This window comes from Amblyraja radiata, chromosome 2 (assembly GCF_010909765.2).
Source record: "Amblyraja radiata isolate CabotCenter1 chromosome 2, sAmbRad1.1.pri, whole genome shotgun sequence".
Taxonomy (NCBI): domain Eukaryota; kingdom Metazoa; phylum Chordata; class Chondrichthyes; order Rajiformes; family Rajidae; genus Amblyraja; species Amblyraja radiata.
Genome location: NC_045957.1, coordinates 25,002,852 through 25,022,660, shown reverse-complemented (window position 1 = coordinate 25,022,660; position 19,809 = coordinate 25,002,852). Strand labels below are relative to the sequence as shown.

Below are 19,809 nucleotides of genomic sequence, written 5' to 3'. Positions count from 1 at the left end.
ACCAATGTGGTTTATGGAAATAAAAGAACCTAAAGAGGGGATCAAGAACCAATGTGGATTTAAAACATTAATAGCAATGATTGCAATTCATATAGAATAGTTGCAAACCATGTACTGTCCTATTTAACCAAGCATTAGGATATTTTATAAACAAAACCATAAAAAAATTACTTGATTTAAGACATTTTTAGTTCCACTCTTCCTGGATACAAGTAGAACATTTCAAAATTAATGCTTCTAAAACCTATTTTAAAGCATATCATTACCTTCAACGTATAACATTGCTGTGCTTTTGTCATCTCCTGCGTCACACATGTAGTTGCCTTCATCTTCAAAAGCAATATTATTTATTACGAGCTTCCTGTACAAATCTTCACTCACAATCTCATACTTTTCAGAGGGATGAATCTCCTTTCCATTATTATACCATTTGACCACAGCATTTCGTCTGGAAACCTTGCATTCAAAAAAGACACGGTGCTTCTCCATGCCAATTTTCTCTCTCAAGGGTTTCACAATTGTAACTGGCAATTCTGAAAAACATATTTGAACAGTAGTTTGATTTGAACATTGAAGCTATGAAATTATGCCAAATGCCAGTCAGGTATTCTAATCCAGAATTAAAAAGATACAGTTATAAAGATGGACAAAAATATTCATTTTTATTACAATTTTTGTTATTCATCCATGGGACAGAATCACTGGCACCACCAGAATCTATTGCCCATCCTTAATTACACTGGAACTGAAAACATAGAAAATAGGTGCAGGAGGAGGCCATTCAGCCCTTCGAGCCAGCACCGCCATTCATTGTGATCATGGCTGATCGTCCCCAATCAATAACCCGTGCCTGCCTTCTCCCCATATCCCTTGATCCCACTAGCCCCTAGAGCTCTAACTCTCTCTTAAATTCATCCAGTGATTTGGCCTCCACTGCCCTCTGTGGCAGGGAATTCCATAAATTCACAACTCCCTGGGTGAAAAAGTTTTTTCTCACCTCAGTCTTAAATGGCCTTCCCTTTATTCTAAGACTGTGGCCCCTGGTTCTGGACTCGCCCAACATTGGGAACATTTTTCCTGCATCTAGCTTGTCCAGTCCTTTTATAATTGTATATGTTTCTATAAGATACCCCCTCATCCTTCTAAACTCCAGTGAATACAAGCCTAGTCTTTTCAATCTTTCCTCATATGACAGTCCCGCCATTCCAGGGATCAATCTTGTGAACCTACTCTGTACTGCCCCAATAACAAGGATGTGCTTTCTCAAATTAGGAGACCAAAACTGTATGCAATACTCCAGATGTGGTCTTACCAGAGCCCTATACAACTGCGTGGCTTGGTAAGCGATTACAGAAAACTATCCATTTTATACGACCCAACTATTTATTTCCATTCACAAACAAGTTGATATTACTTGTTCTACATTACCCCAAGTCGAATTTCACTATATTTCTTTCTATATAGTTCCAATTTAAATATAAAAATTACATAAATTGATCGTTAACTAATTTGATGATCTTCATCTCATATCTCTAAATGCACTTCTGTGTACTTCAGAAATGTACAATGGTGGTGCAGTGTGTAAGCAAGTAGAGAAGTCACTGAGAGATTTCAACTAACATCCAAGTCCAGAGAGGAACCATCACAGAGGTCAACTTCAGCCAATTTGAATGCTTCCATCTTACAGAAACAGCAACAAAGCTAAGTACAATTTCTGCAACTTCAAGAATCTCATTGTTCCAGCCCCTGTGCATTTGACAATTAAACACTCTTGATGGCAAATTAATGGAAGGTGTTTTTGAGAGTGTTACTAAGAAGCACATATTCTCCAACAACATATTCATTTATGCCCAGTTTAAGTTTTGCCAAGACTGCTCAGGCCAGGATCTCAAATCAACCTTAGTCTTTCTTCTTAGGCAGACTCCTGGGATTAAAGGTAACGTATATCCACTTCTGAATCCAGGAACAAATTGTGTTTGGGGTAAATTACCTCCTGGAATTCATCAACATTCTCATTAAATTAGTCTTGATGTTTTAAGATTGAGCGGCCAAGCATCACAGGCAGGGCCGGCCCTAGGCCGATTGGACCGATTTTTCCAAATTGGGCCCCGCGCCCATGGGGGGCCCCGCGTTAATTTTCAGTATTTCATATGGAAATACAAATTCGCTTTGTTAAATAAAGATGAAAAAAAAACATTCGTCATACGGCCTTTAAAACTAATAATAGCTTTTGCGACGGGGTCTTTCAGCGATTTTTCGTTAATAATTAACTAGGCTGAACATCTTCGATTTGAACAGCCTAGAGAAAATCGCGTTTTAAACCCGCCCCCTCTAAATGGCGCCAAAATCGCGCACACCCGCAGCGGCAGATTTTCAACGATGCTTCAGGTAGGCTTTGCAACATACCTACTTTTACCATGGGGGGAAAAAGAATCTGCCTCTTCTAATTATATATATAGCTCTATCAGGTGACCACCGCAACTTCCTTCGCTCCAGGGAAAACAAACCCAGCATATCAAAAAGTCAAACAGACATGGCTTTCTGGAACTTATTAATATTTACTTTTCTTTTAGTAAATTTTAAAATTTCATTCTCTAAAAAATAATTCAATTTTGTAAAGAAAATTAAGGCAGGATTGTAGTGCAAGAGCCTTCAATCAATCAATCAATCAATCAGATTTATTTGTTACCTGCACATAAAGTGCAAGTGAAATGAATTTGCCAGCAGTGGTACTTCACTCTCAAAATTAATAATGCTTCTCCAAGAATTCTTACCTTTAATTCGAAGGAAAGCTTGACTAGTAGCAGTTTCAGCAACAAACTTGATCACTGCAGCATCTTCAGGTTTTATGGATTTAAAGATTAGAATATGTTTCCTTCCTATAAACAATACATTTGGTTATACTCTATATCAACAACATGAAAAGACAAAATCTGTGTGGCATAATGGGCTCTAGAGCATCCATTATCTGGTTCTTTTTTGAAGCATGCATTTGGATAATAGCAATTTTAACAAATTGTACTTTAAAATAATTTGGAAAATCAAATCAAAATGCAATAAAAAAGATCCTACCTTCCTGACGAAACTTCACGTTTTCCCCAGCCCTGATTTTCACATCATTCTTAAACCATTGAATATGAACTTCATCATGTGAAATTTCGCATAAGAAGGTGGCATTCTCCTTTTCAATCACTTCAAGGTCTTCCAGAGGCTGGACTACTTTGATATCACGAGCTAAAGAAAGACATACAAAAGAAGAAAATGAAGTTATATTTCTACTCAGTGCTTGAATTTACCTCCATAACATTTCTTGCCATCACTTCAGTAACAGTTTAACCACTAGAAATATTCTGAAGCTATGAAGCTAATATATACAGTGCATTCAGAAAGTATTCAGACCCCTTCACTTTTTCCACATTTTATTACGTTACAGCCTTATTCTAAAACGGATTAAATTCATTTTTTTTTCAATCATTAATCTACTCACAATACCCTATATTAAAAAAGCGAAAACAGGTGTTTAGACATTTTTGTAAAGTAATTAAAAATATCACGCTTCAGTCAATATTCAGACCCTTTACTCTGTACTTTGTTGAGGCACCTTTGGCAGCAATTACAGTCTCAAGATTACAACTTCTTGGGTATGACTACAAGCTTGGCACACCTGTATTTGGATCATTCTTCACAGCAGATCCTCACAAACATTGGCAGGTTGGATGGGAGAGTGTCAATGCACAGCTATTTCAGGTCCCTCCAGAGATGTTCGATCGGGTTCAAGTCCGGGTTCTGGCTGGGCCACTCAAGGACATTCACAGACTTGTCACAAAGCCACTCCTATGTTGTCTTGGCTGTGTGCTGAGGGTCGTTGTCCTGTTGGAAGGTGAACCTCTGCCCCAGTCTGAAGTCCAGAACGCTCTGGAGCAGGTTTTCATCAAGGATCTCTATGTACTTTCGTCCGTTCATCTTTCCCTCGATCCTGACTAGTCTCTCAGTTCCTGCTGCTGAAAAACATCCCCACAGCTTGCTGCTGCCACCACCATGCTTCACCGTAGGTATGGTATTGGCCAGGTGATGAGCGGTGCCTGGTTTCCTCCAGACGTGACACTTGGCATTCAGGCCAAAGAGTTCAATCTTAGTTTAATCAGACCAGATAATCTTGTTTCTGATGGTCTGAGAGTCCTTTAGGTTCCTTTTGGCACACTCCAAGCGGGCTGTCATGTGCCTTTTACTGAGGAGTGACTTCCGACTGGCCACTCTACCATAAAGGCCTGATTGGTGGAGTGCTGCAGAAGTTGTCCTTCTGGAAGTTTCTCCCATCTCCACAGAGGAACTCTGGAGCTCTGTTAGAGTGACCATCGGGTTCTTGGTCACCTCCCTGACTAAGGCCCTTCTCCCCCAATTGCTCAGTTTGGCCGGGCGGCCAGCTCTATGAAGAGTCCAAATGCTTCCAAAGTGCTTCCATTTAAGACCTTCGGGACGTGCAATGCTGCAGAAATTGTTTTATACCCTACCCCAGATCTGTGTCTCGACACACCTGTCTCGGAGGTCTACGGACAATTTTGCTCAATTTTGAGTGTCATAGCAAAGGGTCTGAATATACATGTAAATGTGATATTTCAGTTATTTATTTTTAATTACTTTGCAAAAATGTCTAAAGACCTGCTTCCACATCTTCATTTTAGGGGTATTTTGCGTAGATTGATGATTTTAAAAAAAAAAATGTAATCAATTTTAAAGTAAGGCTGTAATGTAACAAAATGTGGAAAAAGTGAAGGGGTCTGAATACTTTCTGAATGTACTGTAAAACCAAGAGCTCTCCTGCTTTCTTTCTGTTCCTGCATGCCACCTACCATGTCAGTTATTGTTATTTAATAATAATAAAAGAGTTAAGAATTATGCTTAAAGAATGGTGAGTTCCTCCAGCAATTAGTTTTTTTTGCTCCAAATTCCAGCAACTATGGTTTTGTGCCTTTGTCATCATGACCAATGTGATTATTAAGATTACATAAGAATTTGACCAGATCTACACAAGCTGACTATTTTCTTTTCCTGTATGGTTTCAAGTAGGATGATTGCAGGTGAGATAGATCACATTCTCCTAAATTCCAGAGAGCATAGGTGCAGCCAACTCAAGCCTTTCATCTTGTTCAATTATTTCACTGTTTAGTTAGAATTTTTTGAGGTTGTAATTAACAAAACAGATCAGAATAAACTAGTTGGCACATTGTATTTAGACTTTGAGAAGGCTTTTGATATGATACCAACAAGATATGATTAAACAATATTAGAGGGCATGGCAATCTGCTGGCATTGGTTGATAAATTGGTTAACTGATGGAAAACACAGAGCAGGATTAAACAAATCGATTTGTGGTTGGGAGATTATGACTAGTGCCCAAAGATCAGTACTTGCTGCCAACTTTTCACAATTTATATCAATGATCTGGACAAAGAAATGAAATATAATAGTTATTTCAAAATTCTTAAAAAGGCAAGACAGGGTAGGTGCAGCGAAGGGGTTTCCATTCACTGGGAACTAGAATCAGTCTCAAAATATGGAAACAACTATTTGCGACGTAGATGATGAGAAATATCTTTACTGAGCACAATGTGAATCTTTGAAATTCTCTGCCCAAGAGCATTGTGGTAGCTTGGTCACTGGGTATAGATAGCTAATTCTTTAGATTTAAAAAAAATCAAGAGATGTGGAGTAAGTGCAGGAGATGGTACTGAGATAAAAGTTCAACCATGATCTTACTGAAGAGTGGAGCAAGCACGAGGGACCAGACGTTGTGTTCTTATTTTTTATGTTTTCAATTTTACTTTCCTGTAAACCTGAAGACTACTGTCAGGTTATCATCTTGACTCGAATAAATTAAACCTTAACCTAACGAGAATTTATCACATATTTTTCCCAACCTCAACATCATCTTCAATGCTGCAGAGGCCACACATACATTTCCCTGGCAACACACTTAATCCTCTTGTAGCTTATCATTGATACAATGACCCCATAGCAGAAGCGTCCACGTCGCGGGGATGGAAACTGCAAGTATCCCGAGCTGCTACCACCATCATCTATTGCGACAAGTGATGGCTTCCACTGATTGTAGCCGGAAGCTTGCGCCCTTTTCAGGACGGACGATGACAGCGAGGTCAAGGTAAACATTTGTAACAAGATGGACACGAAAAGAAGAAGAAGATTGATACAATATGGCTCACATTAATAATTTCTTAGCCTGCACATGGAATAGATGGTTTGTGGACTCTATATAACCAAAATAAATTCACTTCTTTCTTTTGATATCCGTATGGAATTGCATATCATTCTCTTTGGAATTTTCTCTATATCCAGTGCTTGCTTTGCTTTGCATAAGAAATGCAATTAAAAGCAGGCTGACTACACATACCTTGGGATGCCTATACACAAATGTGCATGTGTACAATTGTCCACTATCTTATATTTCAGATGGAATCTTTAAGGTCAAGTGACCATAGATATTGAAATTACTTTATTAAAACTTAACAGTAGTATAAATAAGGACCAATAACTACTAATCACATACCATGGACAGTAAGCATGGCTGATGACTTGCTATCCACTGCATCACATGTGTATTGTGCTTGATGTTCATGTCCACATTGATAAATGATAAGACTCCTCTTCCTTCCTTTAGATATAATGCTATATCCTTTCCCTGGTTTAATCTCAATATTATTCTGTAGAAAGTGAAATCATAATGATGAGATATGAATTACAGTGATGTACAGCTAAAAATTATTTAAAATCATTCATTCAGTTAATTGTTTTATCCATACAAGTGTGAGATGATACATTTTTCTAGGTCAACAGCAAGAGAAAAGTATGCGGTAAATGGAAGACAATAGACAATAGGTGCAGTAGGCCATTTGGCCCTTCGAGCCAGCACCGCCATTCAATGTGATCATGGCTGATCAGTACCCCGTTCCTGCCTTCTCCCCATATCCCCTGACTTCGCTATTTTTAAGAGCCCTATCTAGCTCTCTCTTGAAAGCATCCAGAGAACCTGCATCCACTGCCCTCTGAGGCAGAGAATTCCACAGACTCTTGGGGTTGTTGATTAACAAAGGGATCTTAGGATGCAAGTGCATAGTTCCGTAAAAGTGACAATACTAGTAGATAGGTGATAAAGAAAATATATGGCACACTTGTCTTTATCCATTGGGTCATTTAATATAAAATTTGCCAAGTCATGTTGCAGAAGAGGTTTACCGGGATGTTGCCTGAATTAACTGCATTAACTATAAGAAGGACAATCTTAGATTGTTTTCTCTGAGGCTTCAAAGGCTGGACGGCAACCTGTTTGAAGTATATACAATTATGAGAGGAATAGGTGAGGTAATTGAGTCTTTTTCCCATGTGGAAATGTCAAATATCAGAGGGCACAAGTTTAGGATGAGAATGGTAAATTTAAAGGAGATTTGCAAGGAAAACATTTTTACAAAGGGTGTCAGGGGCCTGGAATGACCTGTCTGCAGAGATGAGAGACGCAGGTATGATAGCAATATTTAAGAAGCATTTAGATCACTCTGTATAACTCGTTGTCATCCAGCCCACAGCCAACAATGGACCATTTTCACGTTTTTATGATCATCGTTACTTTTTGCATATCTTTCATTTATTTGTTCTATATCTCACTATAATCACCATCTATATCTCACATTTCCCTTTCCCCTGACTCTCAGCCTGAAGAAGGGTCTTGACCCAAAACATGACCTATTCCTTTTCTCCAATGATGCTGCCCGAGCCACTGTTACTTCAGCTTTCTGTGTCTATTTTTGGTTTAAACCAGCATCTGTTGTTCCTTCCTACACGGGAACATGACCTTCAGCCCCCGATGTTTGTGCTGACCATGATGCTAAATTAAACTAATCCCTGCACATGATCCATATACATCCATTCCTGCATATTCATGTGCCTATCTAAATGTCGCTTAAGCTTCACTATCATGTCTGCTTCCACCACCCCTATGCTATGCCCTCTAGTGTTTGACATTTCTACCCAGGAATATTAATATTGTCAAGCACGTAAATTATTATTAGTGCAAAAGCAACAAATTTAATTGGAGTTTATTCATTCATATCAGTCATTATTTTTATGTCAGAAATTATCTCGATATAGAGAAAGCAGTTTAGTGATGGGGCTGTACAGAATGAACCTGGTGCTGTTTCACTCTACAAATGTATGAATTTTAATTCTGTGGTAACAGCTCAAGTTATTATATAAGTTACATGACCTTTCCTTTTGTAATAATTCATTGGAATATAGATGAACTTCTGGGTTCATGGTGTTCCACATTTTATGGTGTTCCACATCTGTGGAATCTTGGATAGTAGAATTGAAGAGGGACATAGGTGCAGCTTGTTAATTGTGCCTCAAAAACCCAAGGACAAGCAATCAATAATGTATCTGTGAAATAAATTCAATTTGAAGCACCATATCTTGGGAGGATGTATATGGTCAATCAAGAATTAGGTGAGTTAAAGATACAAAATGCCTATGAAATAAGACTGAATAGAATTGATTATGATGAGACACCATATAAAACATAATTTCTAATCGACCTGAAGCTCACTGAGTTACTCCAGCACTTTCCAGCATTTTCTGTTCTTAGTTTAACTACAAACTTTTTCTCTCGTTTCCTTCCTTAGGTGAGCATCCAAACTATACCATTATCACCACTGAGACTACCTACTTCCACGTGCAGAACATCTAACAAATGCCCTTGGGTACATCAATGTGCAAATAAACTAATTTCATTGGAGAAACCACTTGGGAAGAGCAATGTATTAACAGTGCAAAACATACATTATCAGCTGTGCCGCCAGTGTTTTTAAGTATATTTTCTATCTGTCATAACAGCTGCCATCCATTCCTTCTATTTACTTAATAGATAATTTTTGTGTCTTCTTACCTTGAACCATTTAACTTCTGCGTTGGCTCTTGACAGCTCACATTCCAAGACAATTTTATCTTTCTCTGGAACTTTGATATCCTCTAACGGTTTAACAAAAGTTGCTGGAGGTTCTGTTAAAAGAAAAAGTGAATAACTGCAATGTGCAAAGCAAAACTTACAAGTTTGACCTCTGAAGTGTTAAAATTTAGTAAATGGCTAATTAGTATGGAAGTTATAGAAGACTTAATTAAGACATTTATCATAGACAGCGATGTCAGCTATTTTATGTAATCAGCTTATTGTACTCAGACTCACGTGATTGTTAGTTTTGCAGCACTTAACATTTATCTAGTAATCAAGGCGCTAAACAAGTTACTTATTTTTACTTAATTTTACTTTTATGTAGTGTATCTGTATTCTTAATAAATACATTTGTATCTTTGTGTGTAAACATATAAACCAATATGTAACAATGTAAAATGGTGTGTGTAGCCTTGGCTTTAATTAGCTTGAACTGAAACGTAATGGTGGCAGGACAAGCTGGGACATTAGAAGTTAATTTAAGGGTGGCGAGTGAGGGACGAGATATGGACGGGAAATGTAAAGTTTAATAAGATTTAACCAAGGTCGGGATTTAATGGTGGCGAGGCAGAAAATATTAGAATTGAAGATAGATTGATGTGAAAGGAGTACAGCAAGCAAGATAAAGAAGCAGAGATGGGGCTAAAGAACTGAAATAAAAGCTACTCGTTTCTGTGAATCGGAGAGCAGTTAGAGAACAGACAGGTGATCTGTCGTCTCTGAATGTTCCAGCTGATGTTGGCAAATAAAGGCTTTGGTCTTCTTGAAGAATTCTCCGTGTCTGTGTCATCTTATCCAACTTTAAGTCTCTAAACCATGACATTAGTCCCTCTGCTTAAATGCAAGATGTGTTCTGCATTATCAGCCAACTTGCATCATATAATTCCTGTGGACAATCAATGTCCAACGCACTGAATTTTGAAAGGATGACAACAGCCCCAATTTCATGGCAGAATTTAACTGAACATAACAAAACTGCCATAGAAACTCAGCAGATCAACCAGCATCTATGGAAAGAAAGGAGTTGTCAACCTTTCGGGTTGGGACTCTGCATTAGTCCTGATGCGAGTTCTTGATGGGAAATATTGACAATTCCTCCCCCCCCCCCCCCCCCACAACTGATTTCTCAACTCGCTGAGTCCTCCAGCAGTTTAATATTTGATCCAGTTTACAGCAACTGCAGTCTCTGTATCTCTCTCAGAATTTGATTCAATTTGAGATTTAATAAAATTGAAGTCAATGGTAATCAAGTGATAAAAACAATTGGCTGAAATCATAACAGGAAATCACATAGGAGAGCTTAAAACTTCAGCAACACATTTCAAGGCAGGAGGGTAGACTTTTTTTTACTCAAACTGATGTTTCGTTTTCTGGAAGCATGTGTGAAACTTACCTAAAATATATATTTCTAATATATCATCATCATCAGAATATACATCCTTGAGCAAATGAATTGAATCACAGGCTGATATTGCTATTTTTTCATCTGACAAGTTTCTTTGTCTACCATTTGCTCTTATTTTTCTGAAACCCTTTAAATCTTCCAAAAAAGTTCTCGTCATTGCACTCTCTTCAGTGATTATTGTGAAATGTGCCTTCAGTTGAATGGATGATGCAATAGTGCAATCCCAGCTAGTTCAGGGTCAATGTAACCAACATCTTCGGAGATCAGTCGGAGAACCGGTGAAAAAATGCCACATTGACCAGTTCATCAAACATCCTGAAAAGATGTTCTGGGGTTGTTTCAGCTACCATGGGGTTGTTCCGATGCACCCAATTAACGGAATGATTAACGGGAGCTTAATTGCCGGCTGCGGATGGTTCGTCATTTCCGTGGGAGGAAAGAAGATAAGACTTTATTGCCTTCCATCACAGTGGGGAATGTGGAGGAGCTGCTGTGGTGGATGTTTATGTCAATTTTCTAATGTAGTTGTGTGTCTTGTTGCTTTTTTGGTATGACTATATGGCAAACCAAATTCTTCGTATGTTGCAAAACATACTTGGCTAATAAATTACGATTATGATTATATCAATTTACTGCGAAGAGTGCTGCGGTGGTGGCAAAAACATTTCCAGATGCATCTGGGATATTCTAGAAAGACCTTGTACCATGCCATACATCCCATGCAACTTGTATTGTTATATCCGAATGTATGCTTGATTCAATTAATTTGCATAAGGATGTATATTTTCTAAGATTGCTTCTCTTCTCGTAAAAGTTTTTTTCTGGTAACCACACCGCCAATTATATGAATGACCAGAAAAATCACATATGTACCAATAGAGGGCATCACAAAAATGATTCTGAAAATTGAATTGAATTGAATGACCTAGAAACAAATTTTGCAACTATCAGAAAATGCCTGGCTGGCTATATGGACATCTTAGTAAGGAAATGATCCCAAGACCAGTCATTAAATTAGCATTGAAGTCAAAGAGGCAAGATGTTTATTTTCTTCTACAAAAACAGGAACACTTTAATAACTTGACAAAACCTGTAGTTTAAAGATAAATTTACCTGTTACATTGAGTCTTCCAGATGTATGTATACTTTCAGCTTTGAAGCTAATCAGTCCTGAATCCTCAATTCTCAAAGCAGACAATGTCAGGGCATGCTTTTTGCCCAAGGTAGTAATCTTGCAGTTGGGACCTGATTTGAGTCTGACATTATCCTTCAACCAGGTTACTTCCACTTCTTCATGGGAAAGCTCAACTTCAAAAGTGCAAGTTTCTTTCTCGTGTATCTTCAACTCTTCCAATCCTTTGATCAGGTTAATTTTTCTCACTAATAAAAACCAAGTTGTTTTATTAATGTGCATAGTGTGTCAGTAAAATACAAAACATTACATGCAACAAATGACAACTTGCTCGAAATGAATAACTTAGAAAGAAATAGACCACAATTTGTGGATACTGAAATTAGGTATTTTGAGACCCCACATATTCATGATGACCATCACTTTGAATTAAGGTGTTTGGTTTGCAGGATATCAGAACCGAAGGAAAAAATGGGATTTATGTGAACAATTTGGTCATTTAATTTTGAACATCTTTCAATTTTATTACTGGACTCTATTCATGTTGTATATGAATGCGCGAAGTATAAGAAATAAAGAGGACGAGCTTGAGGCTCAGTTAGAAATTGGCAAGTTTGATGTTGTGGGAATTACAGAGACATGGCTGCAAGAGGCCAGGGCTGGGAACTGAATATTCAAGGGTATACATCCTATCATAAAGACAGACAGGTGGGCAGAGGGGATGGGGTAGCTCTGTTGGTGAGGAATGAAATTCAGTCCCTTGCAAGGGGTGACATCGAACCAGAAGATGTGGAGTCAGTATGGATAGAACTAAGGAATTATAAGGGTAAAAAGACCCTAATGGGACTTATCTACAGGCCCCCAAACAGTAGCCTGGATATAGGGTGCAAGAAGAATCAAGAGTTAAAATTGGCATGTCGTAAAGGTAATGCTACAGTTGTTAGGGGAGATTTCAATAGGCAGGTAGACTGGGAAAATCAGGTTGGTACTGGACCACATGAAATGGAGTTTGTGGAGTCCCTCCGTGATGGATTCTTAGAGCAGCTTGTACTGGAGCCTACCAGGGAGAAGCCAATTCTGGATTTAGTGTTGTGTAATGAACCGGATTTGATAAGGGAACTTGAGGTTAAGGAGCCATTAGGAGGTAGTGACCATAATATGATACGTTTTAATCTGGTCTGACTAATTTGAATTCATTTTTAGAAAAAGTAACAAAATATTTAGATTAATTCAGTGTGGTTGATTTAGCCTACATCCACCTCAGTGAGGCCTTTGACAAGGTTCCACTGTAAGACTAGTCCCAAAAGATTGGTCCTAATAAGATCTAAGCTAAGTTGGCACATTGGATCCAAAGTTGGCTTGGTAATAGGAGATGAAAGGTGATGATGGAAGATCACTTTTGCGGCTGGAATCCTGTGACCAATGCTCTACATCAGAACACTTCTCTTTAGGTGAAATTGTTTCTTCCCTAAAATACATCCCTCAGCTTTGTCCATGGTAGACTTGTCTAGCATCAGAAATATCAAATGGAAAACAAATAAAACCCTAGAATCTAAAATTATAATAAATGCTGGAAGAATTCAGGCAGTTTAGAAGCATCTGTGGAAAAAGAAACCAGTTAAAGATTCAAGTAAGGGACCTGTTCTTAAAACATCAGGAATATTCTTCCTGCATCTTATCTATTCAGTCAGAATTTCACAATTTTCCCTTCTCATTCTTGTAAAATCGAGCAAGATCAGGCCGAGTCATCTCAATCTCTCTCCATATGTCAGCTTGCCACCCCAATAATTACTTTGAAGAGTTTTGCTTAATCCTCCATAGCAAGAATATTCTTCCTCAGATATGAGGAGCAAATTTACACATTATACTCAAAATGTGGTCGCAACAAGGTCATGCACAATTGCATTAAGACATCTATATTCCTGCATTTAAATCCTCTTGCTGTGGCCAACATTTGCCATACTAACCATCTGCTGCACTTGCTTGCTTAACTTGGTCTACAAATAAATCAATTTTCTTTAAAAATATTCCAATGTAAAGCTTGTAAAAGAGTTAACTTTAGTCACTGTGTCATAGAGCTACAAAGCATGAAAGCAGGTTATTCAGTCCAACATTCATGCCAACAAGTTGCTTCACCTAGTCTCATTTGCATGTGCCTGATGCATTTTCCTCCAAACCTTTCCTCTCCAATGTACCTGTCCAAACGTATTTTAAATGTTGTAATTGTATCTGCCTCTACCACTTCCTCTGGAAGCTCAATACATATATGCATCACCCTCTGTATTAAAATAAAATTTGAAAGTAAACTTCCACCCACCAAATTACTTTTAACAGTTTTAAATCGCAATTTATGTTGTAATTACGTGAAAACTTTCATTGTAGTATTAAAATGTGGTAAATTATGGAAATCTGAATTAAAATACATTTGATATTCTCAAGAGGTGAAACCATGGAGAGAGAAATTAACATTTTAGGTCAATCATCATTATTCAGAATAGATGTTTAAATTTTGTATTTTGGCATTTTGCAGTCTTCAACACATTGGGCCAATTCTCAATTCCACTTCTGATGCACTAATTAGAAAAATGAAATGGAGCTTTGTAACCATGATCTCCCTCTAGCCATTATATTTTTATGATGGAGAAAGAATTTAAATGTCAAACAGCATTGTACAAAGATTTAGCAAATGGAAGTTTATTCAAACAGTTGAACTTACTTTCAACAGTTAACCTTGCTTTTGTCTTTTCATGAAGTGTTTCACAAGTGTAATTTCCACGGTCAGCTAAGCTCACATTTTTAATAGTAAGTATCTGCCTGTTTCCATCCACCTTAATGTCAATTCTTTCATCAGGCTGAATGATTATATTGTTTTTCATCCATTTGACATCACCACAAAGTTTTGTGAGTTCTACTTCCAATTTGGCTGTCTGTTTTTCTTCAACAGTTATGTTTTCCAATTTCTTCTTAAACAAAGCTGGAGCTTCTGCAAGAAAAGTTCAAAGAAATTACATTGTTGTATTCTGAATTCCAGATTCCTGTCACCATCTGATTCAAATCATTTCTAATTCTACCAATTATCCAAAGTTATAACTCCACAGAATATGACCTCTCTAAAGTGAAATGGATCCTTCCTGTTCATCCTATCCAGGCCATACAGTTTTATACCTCATTTAAATCTCCTTACAACCTTCTCTGCTCCAAAAAAAATCAAATCTAGTCAACTACCCCTCAAAAGAAAATCATAAAATCCAGACAAGATTCTCAATATTTTTGTTGTAATTTCTAAAGCTCAATCAATTCCATATTAGAATGTGGATGATGCAGTTCCTTAGCTGTTGCCTACTTAATGGTTAATAAATGTTACCAAAATCACCATGCCTTTATGATCTATGCCTCTGACAATCCTAATACCTGCTTACTGGGGGAGTGGGCAGATGAAGTTTAATGTGGATAAATGTGAGGTTATCCACTTTGGTATCAAAAACAGGAAGGCAGATTACTATCTAAGTGGCGTCAAGTTGGGAAAAGGGGAAATAGAACGGGATCTGGGGGGTCCTTGTCCTTGTTCATCAGTCTATGAAAGTAAGCATGCAGGTACAGCAGGCAGTGAAGAAAGTGAATGGCATGTTAGCCTTTATAACAAGATGAACCGAGTATAGGAGCAAAGAGGTCCTTCTGCAGTTGTACAGGGCCCTAGTGAAACCACACCTGGAGTATTGTGTGCAGTTTTGGTCCCCTAATTTGAGGAAGGACATTCTTGCTATTGAGGGAGTGCAGCGTAGGTTTACAAGGTTAATTCCCGGGATAGCGGGACTGTCATATGCTGAGAGAATGGAGTGGCTGGGCTTGTACACTCTGAAGTTTAGAAGGATGAGAAGGTTTCTTATTGAAACGTATAAGATTGTTAAGGGTTTGGACACACTAGAGGCAGGAAACATGTTCCCGATGTTGGGGGAGTCCAGAACCAGGGGCCACAGTTTAAGAATAAGGGGTAAGCCATTTAGAATGGAGACGAGGAAACACTTTTTCTCACAGAGAGTTGTGAGTCTGTGGAATTCTCTGCCTCAGAGGGCGGTGGAGGCCAGTTCTCTGGATACTTTCAAGAGAGAGCTAGATAGGGCTCTTAAAGATAATGGAGTCAGGGGATATGGGGAGAAGGCAGGAACGGGGTACTGATTGGGGATGATCAGCCATGATTACATTGAATGGCGGTGCTGGCTCGAAGGGCCGAGTGGCCTACTCCTGCACCTATTGTCTATTAACCACCGTATTATGTGTTCTGCTATCTTCAGGAATTCATGCATTTCACTCCCATCCTCAAGAATGTTTTTATTCCCCCAATAATTTGACCACTACCAAGGTTCAATTGAATTGCATGTAGTTACTTATTCTATTTATTTCTCCTTTCTAATTAACAGTTTAATGTTAATAATTTCCATCCCTTCAAAATCATGCAAGCAACCAGCAAGAAATGGAAAATAAAGTTCAATCTCCCTCCACTCCACTTAACAATTTGGAATACAATTTAATAATGCCTGGCATTTAGCCTTCTTTCCCTGATGCTAAGACCTTATTATTTCCCCTCCCTCAACTTTACTTCATCCAATATTTCACATTACTCTTCCTTATCTGAACCATTCCCCTATTTTGTGAAGACAGTGCAAAGCATTCACTGTGAGCCATTTGCAGATATTTTATCTGCACATCTCTCTTTCCTTAACAACCTTCTTGTTTGTTAAAACAACTTTTGTTTTTCCTCGTTTTATTTTTTAGTTGGTTGCTGCCATCAACAATGTCATTGAATGGCACTATTTCAACAGCAACTGACTCACTGAACCCAAGTTGGATTTCACTGGAAACACTCAGCTCTAGACCTTATCACTGTTTGATCTAAACACAGATATAAGATCTGACTTTCAGATGTGAGATCGGAGTGGCTGTTTCATCAAGATGTTCTGGTAAAACTAAAGTCAATGGGTATCAAAGAGAAAATACTGTAATGGCTGATGTCATACCTCAGAAAAAAGGAAAATGCGTCGTAATTGGAGATCAATTATCCCAGGACATGTCCACAGGAGCTCCTTGGGGCTATGTCCTAGGCCCAAATATTTTTAGCTGCTCTTCCATCATGAATAAAGTATGGATACTTACTGATAAATTCAACTTTCAAATCAATTTGCAACTCCTCAGTAAATTAAGCAGCCATTGCATTCTGCAGTGATTCTTGAACAACATTCTTGCTATAGAAGTGCCAGGTAATAATCGTCTCCAATAAGAGATAATATAATCACTTACCTTTGACATTCAATAGCATTATCAACATTGAGTCCACCACCAAAATAAATTAGGGTGGTTACAATTGATCAGAAACTCAACTGAACCAACCACGTAAGCACTGTAACTGCAACAGTTGGTCGGAGACAGCTTATCCTGCAGAAATACTGTTACTGATAATCCAAGGTAATTCCATCATCTCACGTGTCAGGAGTATGATGGAATATCAAACACTAGCCCAAATGAGTAGAGTGCCAACAATTCTCAAGAATATCCGCACCATCCAAGACAAAGCAGTCCCCATTACTGATACTCCAAAAAACCCCACTAAACATTCAACCCCTCCACCATCACCACAAAATCATTGTAATGTGTACAAATTACAAAATGCATTGCAGTTACCCACCCAGTTAGTCAGCTCCCACAGCACCTCCCAAACGTACACTGTTCATCACCAAGAAGGACAAAGGGAGTAAGAACACAGAAACCAATATCTGCAGGTATGGCACAAGCCATACACCATCCTGACTTGTTAATATAACACTGCTCAGTCATTGTCCTTGGGTCTAAAATCCAACACACTCCATAGCATTATGTGTTACCTCTACCAGAAGCAAAGAACAAGCTTCTGGAGGAACACAAAAGTATCTGTGGAGGCAAATGGATGGTGAACATTTTGGGTTGAGACCCTCCATCAGGACTCGGCGCTGTCAACGTTTCAGGTTGAAACCTTGCATCAGAACCTCACCAGATTGACTGCAGTAGTTCAAAATGGTTCACCATAAACTTCTCAGGGATAATTTGAAATGGGCAATAAATAATGGCCTTGCCAGTGATGCCCAGATCCCAAGAATGATCCTAAAATTTCTGTATTGCAGTCTTTCCATCAGTCTGAAGAAGGGTCCTGATCCGAAAGGTCGCCTGTATGTTTTCCCTCCACAATAGCTGCCTAGCCCAGTTCTTCCATAATTTTGTGTTTTGCTCAAGATTCAGCATCTGCAGTTCCTTGTATCTCAACCAAATTTCTCACCTTGAACTTGAAGGCTGGCTGCTGTTTTTACATTTTCAGCCTGTGCAGAAATTTCACATGTATCCTGTATTATTAGGTTTTTGATGGTCAAACTGTGGTTTGTTCTTTCACATGATATTATGTACTTTTCATTTGGCTCAATTTTGATGCCATTGTTATACCAAGTAACTGTAGCATCTTTGTGAGAGACGCTACACTTAAAGTCAGCATCTTCTCCTTCCACGGCCACTATATTGCGAAGTTCACTTGCAAACTTAATAATCTTTGGAACTAGGGTAAAAAAAACAAAAATTAGCACACAGGATAGAAACATAGAAATTAGGTGCAGGAGTAGGCCATTCGGCCCTTCGAGCCTGCACCGCCATTCAATATGATCATGGCTGATCATCCAACTCAGTATCCCGTACCTGCCTTCTCTCCATACTGCAAAATTGCTTTTGCATTTTAGTCACTAACACACAATGGCAATGCACAATATTAGCAGATTTTATTGATAAAGTCTTCTTTTGATAAATTTACAATAAGTCTTCATTTGGATATAACAAAGCATTTATTTTACAGTCAGGTTTATAAATAGAAAATTATGGAAGTACAATGCATCCGATTGAGGTATTCCAGCTTGTTCTATTTTAAAAATATCATTCTAACTTCAACATAATTTTACATACAGGGCATCCCTAGGCTACAAACACTCATACAAATGAACAAGCTATTGGACACTGAGACTCACACTTCTGGAATTCAACCAAGACAAAACATGGTCAATAAAATGATACAAAGAGTTACCCTTGGTTGTTAATTTAGCAGTGGTAATATCGTCTTTTGATTCACAGAGATATTCTCCCTCATCCTCAACAGTTACTTTGGAAATGGTTAAACTTCGCCTCAGACCATCTGCCTGTATTTTTAATCTGAGGCTTGGGTTAATTTCTGCTCCATTTCGCCGCCACAAAACATCAGCCTTTGGTTGATTTAATTCACATGTAAATACAGCTGTGGTACTGCACAGCACATTTAAATTTTGTAGCTTCTTTGTGAACACGAAAGGTAACTCTGCAAGAAAAACGTAATTCCAGTAAGTACCAAGTGTTTTCTCCGCAAAATGTATATAAATTGAAGTATCACATTACAATTAGTGAAAAATTGTGGGTTGGATAAGGATTATATGGAAAACCACTAGCATCTGCAGCATCTCAGCCTCACAACCGTGACTACTAATTTAAAAGCAAAGTCAGATATAAGATAGATACCTCACCATCTAACTTCCTATGCTGCCTTTGAATTCACCATCCATAAAGGAAACACAAACATTATCAAGCAGAAGAACAAAAGAACAACGCCTCAGAAATCCTTTGCTTGTGTTTAAATCTCACCAGAATCTCATCCTTTCGACCCACCTCCAATCTTCAAACTCTGATCTCCAATTCTATCTTTTTCTGTATTCCTCCCTCTTTCGTCTCACAATTGGTAAATACATTTTCCATCACCTTGGTTGAATCTCTAGATGTTTACCCTTAAACTTCAATTTATGTTGCCTCCGTTGCTTCCTCTGTTTAGCATTGAATTTGTATCCTACTATCTTTTGGGACTTTCCTTCTGCATTAAGCATTATAGAAGTGCAAGTTATTATTTTAATGCAATGATAAAAACATGTGAATATAGGAACTGAGTTCAGATAGTTGTGTCATAGGGTTATGGACCTATACTTCATGAAAATGTGCCCAATTCATCCATGCCAACCAGGTTGCCCTTACAGAGCTAGTCTCAACTTGCCTGCGCCTGGTCCCTCTAAACCATTCTTCTCCATGTACCTGTCAGTGCCTGTTAAATGTCACGAATGTACCCTACAGGTAATATTACCACTATCCTCAGACTTCTTCCCACCCTGCTTCCTGTAAGGACACTATCCCCTACTCCCAATTCCTCCATCTACGCCGCATCTGCACCCAGGA

At 38.3% G+C, this 19,809-nt stretch overlaps 1 protein-coding gene across 4 annotated transcripts in view; it reads right to left on the bottom strand.

Moving 5' to 3' along the window:
• The window catches only part of obscn (obscurin, cytoskeletal calmodulin and titin-interacting RhoGEF), a 435,173-nt gene that overhangs the window by 318,029 nt on the left and 97,335 nt on the right, over positions 1-19,809 (bottom strand). For all 4 annotated transcript variants that reach the window (XM_033043588.1, XM_033043597.1, XM_033043606.1 and 1 more), the window contains exons 18-26: positions 18,644-18,910; positions 17,858-18,127; positions 14,270-14,536; positions 11,535-11,801; positions 8,954-9,066; positions 6,566-6,719; positions 3,073-3,234; positions 2,775-2,879; positions 267-533 (exon numbers count right to left, since the gene is read on the bottom strand). In XM_033043588.1, the coding sequence (XP_032899479.1) occupies positions 267-533; positions 2,775-2,879; positions 3,073-3,234; positions 6,566-6,719; positions 8,954-9,066; positions 11,535-11,801; positions 14,270-14,536; positions 17,858-18,127; positions 18,644-18,910 (1,872 nt within the window). The remainder of the gene's footprint in view (positions 1-266; positions 534-2,774; positions 2,880-3,072; positions 3,235-6,565; positions 6,720-8,953; positions 9,067-11,534; positions 11,802-14,269; positions 14,537-17,857; positions 18,128-18,643; positions 18,911-19,809) is intronic.